This window comes from Pleurodeles waltl, chromosome 12, assembly GCF_031143425.1.
Source record: "Pleurodeles waltl isolate 20211129_DDA chromosome 12, aPleWal1.hap1.20221129, whole genome shotgun sequence".
NCBI classification, from domain to species: domain Eukaryota; kingdom Metazoa; phylum Chordata; class Amphibia; order Caudata; family Salamandridae; genus Pleurodeles; species Pleurodeles waltl.
Window position 1 is genome coordinate 31,315,499 of NC_090451.1, and position 7,651 is coordinate 31,323,149.

A 7,651-nucleotide genomic window follows, 5' to 3' on the forward strand; every position below is an offset into this window, starting at 1 on the left:
CTATTCCCACTTCACGTGTGCCACAGACACGGAGAACATCCGCTTTGTATTTGCAGCGGTCAAGGACACCATCTTGCAGCTCAACTTGAAGGAATACAACTTGGTCTGACCCCATCACAGAGGCAGGATGGGCCTGCGGGGTGTAAAAGATACAGAAAATGAGAAATTATATATATATATATAATATATATAAAATTTACAGGAAGTGAAATCTTAAATTTTTAATGATGTAATAATTGAGATAGTCTGATCAGTGACGTTGCAAAATTTTACTCAGTGTTATCCTGGGGTTTCACACCTCCACCAACAGAGTAGGTGATTAGTGTTTTTTTTGTTCTTATTTTTGTTTTTGTTTTTTTAAACAAAATTACCATTTATTTTCAGCTGAACCCAGGGAGCGAAAGGCAATGGGTGGGCATCTCTTAACTCGTTCTACACACCGAACACCTTTTCTTCTCATGCATTGCGCCAAAGGACGTTTTTTTTATTTATTTTCTCCTTTGTGTTGATTTTACCCATACTCTTAATACAGTTTGCTTTGGGGACTGAGTTTTGTAAACTCACTGGACTTCTTGGAGTGTGGAGCCCTTCTGGTTCTGAAAGCCCCTCCCCAACCCTTCTCCACTTCAGCCAAGCCTGAACCCTGGTGCCTGATTCTTCCCGCACACACTTGGTTAGCTGTGACCATGGTTAAGTTTCCCAACAGTGGAGGGAGGACATATGGTGGTTCTCTGTTTTAAAGCCTGTTTTTAATTTGTAACATTGATAATAAGTACATTGATTTGTTTTGTTTATGGCCTGCATTGGGCATATATGGCAGCAAGTGGACCTAGTGAGACCTCAGGGCAACTTTATTTTAAATCTAGCTGGAGGTGTGCTCGTAGAGAGGTGCATAGTCAGCAATTTATTATGGTTCTGATCCATTGAGGGAGCAATCCCTATGTTTTTAAGGCTAACCCTGGTGGATCTGGAGATGCGCTGCTTTATTTAAGCAAAATGGGTGCCACATACTCGCATATTTATAGTTGGCTCTTGTTGTAGGTGGGGTAACCGGGGCATTTTGGGTTTAAGGAGGCAGAGTGGTGGCAATTGGCTGACCCGTGCGTCTGACTTTTTTGCTGGCAACAGGAAAAGCTGGTAGTGTAATTGCATGAAACGTTTTCCTGGTGTGCCTTTGTAGGAAAGCCTGCTAGGAGCGGATGGTTTGAGGGTAAGGAAGTACATTTCAAGTGAAGAACACCTGTGTCAGAAGACCTTGGCTATGGCATAAGACATTTTGGCTCATGCCATTATATAGTACAGCTCCTGAGCTCACTGAAGAGGCCCTTAATAAAAGGCAGTGAGTGGTGCAGAGTTGTATTGGTGAAATACAAATAGAGCCATAGAAATAAAAGCACCCTTAAAGTGGGTCTGGTGCCAGTGTACCAGCTTAGAATTATCTTCTGTGTGCTGGAGCACCTGGACTTTGGAATGTTTGTGTCACCCCTTTTGTATGTCCCTTCTTGGTAGATAGAGGGAACTGCTGGCAAAGTTTAGGTGGTCACTAGTTTGTGAGAACCCCCACCTCACTATTACTACAGCTGTGTTTCTTTTTTGTTTTTTTTTAAGCTTTCTAGTTAGTGACTTTTGGTTTTAGTTAATGGGCCTGTACCAGCCAGGGATAGTTGTAGTGAAGCAGCAGCACTAGAAGCCTTGCTCTGGGTGTGCCGGTGACCTGAAATGTAGGCCATAGCGAGACCACTGACATGCCAGCTAATAAAGGAAAGGAATGCCTATTTTTGAGGCTAACATAAAGCATCCTTTGGTGCTGGACCGCCAAATTTGAGTGTGGAACAGGTTTTACCAGACTTTTTTTGAAAGCATCATATGAGGAGCTTGAAGTTTGCACTATTCAAACCATTTTAAACTGTCTGAGCTTTGTTTTTTTTTAGTGTCTTTTTATAAAAAGTTGTCCACTTTTTCCCCCGGTTGTTGAGTGCCTGAGACCCCAACAAACAATATGATTGGGGTGTGGGTCTCCCATGTGTACATTCAATGGCAGGAAGACAAATTTCTGAGAACACTAAGGGCTCTGGCAGCCAGACCCCTCTACTGCTGTGCGCGTCTTGTAGGCTGGGCGTGCTGAGTAGAAATGCCACTGACTTTGAAGAAGTTAGCCTTTGCTGCTAATTGCCTCCCCACCCCCTTCCACAGTACTTCCTAAAGGGCTTTTTTTGGCCAAGGTCTGTGAGCTGCAACAAGGGTGTGTGTAGCTTATTGTGGCTGTGCTCCAGAGTCTTGCACTATAAGTATGTCTAATGTGACAGGGCGGAGAAGGTACAAGTCCAGCTGTGGGACTATGTAAGGGCTTCTTCAGCAGAGGGACGAGCTGTTGGCCACACAGGTGATGTGGCTCTCCAGCCTGCCAAATGTGTTTTTTTTTATTTTTAAAGTAGGTAGTATGTCCTGAGAGGGCACACTGGGTTTCACATGAGGACTGGATATAGGAATTGGCAGAGGGGCTTGGGTGTGGGTTGAGGGGCACAGTGCAAACAGACCTTTGTGTGCTCCTTTGTGTATTGAAGAGCAAACACTACTTTTAGATCTTGTAGAATGGGCCCAAGATTCCCGATTTGGTGAGAACTTAACACTACTCTTTGACCAACTTTCTTTGGAATGTACCTTGGAAGGTTAAAGTAGAACCCCACCACTACTCACCAACCACCTGCAGTGCGCCTGCCTATTAGCTGGCTTTGGAAGTGCTCTGGAGAAATACATGCACAAGTAGAGAGTCTCTGGGACCAAAAACAGTGAGAGGACATCCACAAACGACACACGCCTAGATGTTCAGAGTATTGTGGAAAGGAGGAGATTGTCTGCCTTCAGAAACATTCCTCTTTTAATGTCAGAATTCTAAACCAATCCTAGTCTAGGGTTTTTCGTTGGAGCTTAAGCTTTAATTTCAAAATGTATTATAGGTAAAAGCGCAATCAAGTTCTTTTGGTTTGACACTGCTGGGTTGCTATGCAGTCTTGTATTTGACTTTCTGCTTGGGCTTTCCTCGGTTTTCAGAGATCACTAGATCACCACACTTTTTTTTTTTTTTTTTCCTTTAAAGTTATGCAGCTTTGAAGTTAATGCCCCCAACACTACCTTCTCTGAAGAAAACCACTGCTTGAATGGTTGTTGACGGAATGAACCAGTGACTGTAGAAACACCAGCGTAAATGGAGAGACTGGTTCTAGTAGAATCCACAACCAATATCTGTACCTATTAAATCTTTGTGTTCTGAGTGTGCACAGGAATCCTCTTCCCTGCCTTTCAAAGCAGGGAAATGGATATGGGAGTTGAGCTCATAGTACAATGGGTCTTTTCTTGCGCACCAACAAACCTTCATTCTTCTACATGACGAATGCAGAGCACTCTCACTTTGTGAAGTTCCTCTTCTGCACGCAGGTCTTGAGACAGTCAGAACATGTTTCAAAATCTTTTCGCTTCACAGCCAGACCTTTCTTGAAAGGCATCTGCAGTCCCTAGTTATGAATTTGCATAAAGAAGGTATGAGGGCATCTCTGGACTTGTAGTATCCCCTTGATCTGCCAGCAGAACGTACAGTGACACACAGCTTCTCTTTTCAATTGATGCCAAACTCTTTGATGGGTCATGCTCAAAAAGGGGTGGTATTTGGTTTTCTACGAACTGGTCAAAATGAGTAGTGAATCGGTCCTAGTTTCTATGAAACTAATTTCTCTGGTTGTGGCTCTCCATGGGTCGTTGCCTCGTACAATTGAGTGAGGATCGCAGAGTAGACAGTAGCAGTCGAATCGCTGCTGTCACCTGAAAAAAACCCGACTAACCACAGAGGGAGGTCTTCTCACTATCTTATTAAAGAGGAGTTTTAGAGATATGTAGAAACTCCTGGGTTGAGAAGTCTGTCGCACTTGAAACTTTTTTTATACTCTAACATGTTGCATAAACACAGGAGATTTTTATCTTCTTTTCGTCCCCTAACGCCATGTAAAATAAGTCATACTTCACAACCTTTTCATCTGTATTAAAAAATAAATAAAAACCTGGACCCGCCCTCAAACTTTCCGACAGCAGCGCTAGGTTCAGTCACACTATTTTTCTCCTCCTCAACCTTTTGGGGAGCCTTTTTTCACCTTCTCCAGGGTGGAACGATGCTTGGTGTCAGTTTCTAAGCATGGAAACTTTCCTGATACTTTATACCTTTCTAGCCATTTTGGAAGCCCAGAATCCAAAAATTGGAACCCAGCCAGTCTTGCTACGACATATATGGTGCACATTTGGGATTGACTTTCTTCCTGCAACATGCTGCTCCTAGTTTTAGTCTGTCTTAAGCAATGGTCTAATATTGGGAAAGCTTAAATACTTCCTTTCAACACCTTCAGTTCAGCTTATTTTGTGCTGCTGTGTGATGAAGATAGTGATGGTGCACGCACACTACCCAGTTATATTTCACATAAACTCTACTTTATTTTATTTAAATTATACAACCACCTTCCGTGAAATCTCATCCATAAACCGATTTTAGTCTATGCCTGCCTCTGGGGAACTACAGAGAAACCTTTCTCAGTCACTCTGCTCCATGCTTCTTTTGAGAAGTGAAAGGTGAATGCAACCTGAAGAGTTGATTTGTGACCTTCACAGATATTATGGCTTACTCATGCAGATTGTTTAATTATGAGAAGACATTGCCTGTTTGTGAATCATGTTTTGTGCCCCAAAGGGGTTTGGTGTGGCTGCACACTAACAGTCATCATGATGCTACTCAATCCTGTGCCATGGGGCACAACTCTTACCACTTTTGTAAGTGTTCGTTCTTGAAGGAGCCAATCTTGAACTGTCCCAGATGACGTCTGGTGAATGATCATAAGCACAAAAGAAACCTGAACTTCAAGAACACATCTACTTTTCTGCTTTAATTGTGCCCCCACTTATTTCATTGTTCCCCTACTTCTGCAGTGTTCCCCCTTCCTAGGTTTTAGTACTGTGTACTTCTGCAACAGATTAGGTCTATCTTAAGGCATGCTTACGGTTGCTGTGGGTCAACTTTACCCCCCTCGAAATCAGCCCCCACACATTAATTGCCACTGTAATGTTTCCCAGCCATAGGCAGTCTTGTCCCCATCTCTCTGGGTCCGTCGAGCTGCTGTGAGGAACAGTGCTCATTTGGAAACATTTCACACTACCTATTCACCCTCTCGCCCAGGTTGGGGAGGCGACCAGAGTGCTTAAGCATTAAAACATGACTTCTCTTAGCAGTAAACTCTAGCTGCAGTGCCATCGCTGCTTCATCCTGCTGCAATGCACTATGCCACTTAGTGTTTTGCCAACAGTTGAAGACTTGTCTTCTTCAAAGACAGTTTGGTGCCATTTATTTTACAGTATTCTTTTGGTGTGAAAGCGCGTTACTGGCTGGCTGTGAAGTTAAATTAGGGGGATGCGAGATGGCTGTCAGTTTTTGGAAGAAATGCCTTTATGCACTTCTTCACCCTATACTATACTTTGCATATGGATGCTGTATAAAACCCAGAGATTCATTTTAGGTAGGACTGTAATCTGGACCATAAACACTGCATCATATAATTGTTACTCTAGGAGGCACAGCATCGTCTGCAAAAATCAAGTAGTCACTTACTTCCTCCCCAACAGCTAGTGGAAGTTCTCTTCTTTTCTTATAAAGTGCCAAAATCTAAAACTCCGTCTTTTGCAGACCTCCTTGTTAGCATATCTTTAAAAAATGACCTCAATCCATATGTGGTGTTCTGGAGGAAGATCTGGTGAATATATGGCAAAAGCAGTGTTGGACTTGAGATCCTTAATTAATGCAAAGAATTGGGGAGTATGACTCAACCACCCCAGTTCACACGCTGTTTGTCATAAAGCTCCAAGCTGTGTGCCTTCTTCTGTATTTCTCTCTTGTGGGCCCAATGGGGAGTGTGGGGGTGCTCTGGGTGGCCGGAGTTACATTGTGCAGTCCTTTCAACTCGACCCAAGAGATCTTCCAGAGTCTTTCGTTCCTAGTGTCTGGACCCAACTTGGGTTGGAGAAGCCCGAGGGCCTTGCCAAATGTCCACCACAGTTTCGAAAGAAGTCTCTGATGTGCTCAATACTCCTGTGACAGGCTACGTAACCGGCGAGCACGCCTTCCACATTAGGCAGGCGACTGTTTCATACACCTAACCCTGAGTTACAGCCCCTTCTCAACCACCAATTATGTAATGCCTCTTTCCAGGCCCCTTTCAGTATCTTAGAACAGCCTTTTCTTACCTTATGCGCATTAAAGTGCTACTGGAAACTGTTCACCCCTTCTCCCGGCTACACTGTGCAAAACCCCAGGTTGTTCAAGTCCCTCTTAAGTATGAACACAGTGCCCAGTTAAAAAACAAAGGGAAAAAAGGAACGGTTGTGCCAATTCCCCTTTTTGTTTGTGCGAGTCTCTTTACAAGTGCCAATGTGGTGGAGATGCTTGTATATTATAGGACCTGATCACAGACCCATTACACTTTATCCTATTTAAGATGCTATATAAAATGCTGTTTTTAAATCTTTTGTCATTGAAATGCATGTATTTGTTGTGCGGGGGGATAGGGAACGAAAGCTGGGTTGGGGGTTGCAGGAGGGAAGGGGGTTAGTGTTTCTGGATAAACGCCCTTGCTCCAGTTGTCAGACCTCTCTTGGTGTTCAAGGAGGTGGCTTGTGCCCCTACTGTGCTTCGATGCCTGGAGCTGGACTCTTATTCCAGAAATATGCAATGGAATTTGATTTTCATACCTTTCTCCTCAGAATAAACTGTTTGAAATTGGAATAAATTTTGTTCCTATAAACCTTGTTTGTGGCATGAACTGTTATTTCTTGCTCCTTAACTTGTTTGTTCCACGCCCACAAGTAGCGGAGAGTTCTCCGCATTCTTCTGTTCTATGAATATCTGTCTGTATACAGTACCTTGGAACACCTATTTGAAGAGAAAACTATTTAAATACTAAACCGTTTAGCTGATTTGAGTATTTTCAGATTTAAATAACCAAACATGACTTAAAAGTAAAATCTAAAACAGCACTTGCTCTTTCCTTCTCTTCCCACATATTGTTTGTGTTATGCAAAATCGAATGGAACCCGACAACAAATCCTAAACTGAGAGAATGGGAGCTGCTGCGTTAAGGTAGCTACTGCCTAATGAATCCCACAACTCCCGCCACTGCCACAGTTCATTTACTTCTTTTGTGGAGCAAAGATGTCTGCATGTAGCCTTTTTGTATAAAGCCTTTTCACTTTCTGAAATTTGGTCTTGGCATTGTTACTCAGTCTTCCAAAGGTTCTCAGCTTTTAATTAAGTCACATTTTTGATGCGGGTCAAGTATTTACTTTTTTCTCTATAATTATAATTCCTTTCAGTCCTGTGTCTTGATTTTCAGGCAGAAATACAGCTCACGCGGCAAGGTAACGTCCACAATGGGAGCCGACACACAACACATTTCCTGTCCACCCATCCACTTGCTCCCTGGGGAACTGATCCTTTTTCAGAGAGAGAGAAAGAGCAAGCCAGTTTAAGTAGAGCGAGTGCTTCCGGTTAAGCTTTTACCTGCTATTGCAGAGCTCTGGTTCACAGCACGTTAAAAAGCCAGGAAAGTACCTACCTTCAAGAGTC

The 7,651-nt window shown here is 43.2% G+C and overlaps 1 protein-coding gene across 1 annotated transcript in view; it reads left to right on the forward strand.

Annotated features, from left to right (window-relative positions):
• Positions 1-6,830, forward strand: part of GNA11 (G protein subunit alpha 11) — a 117,181-nt gene extending 110,351 nt beyond the window's left edge. The window contains exon 7 of the mRNA XM_069217256.1: positions 1-6,830. This exon is cut by the window's left edge and continues 82 nt beyond it. Coding sequence (XP_069073357.1) covers positions 1-109 — 109 coding nt within the window. The 3' untranslated portion in view covers positions 110-6,830.
• Positions 6,831-7,651: the final 821 nt, after the last annotated feature.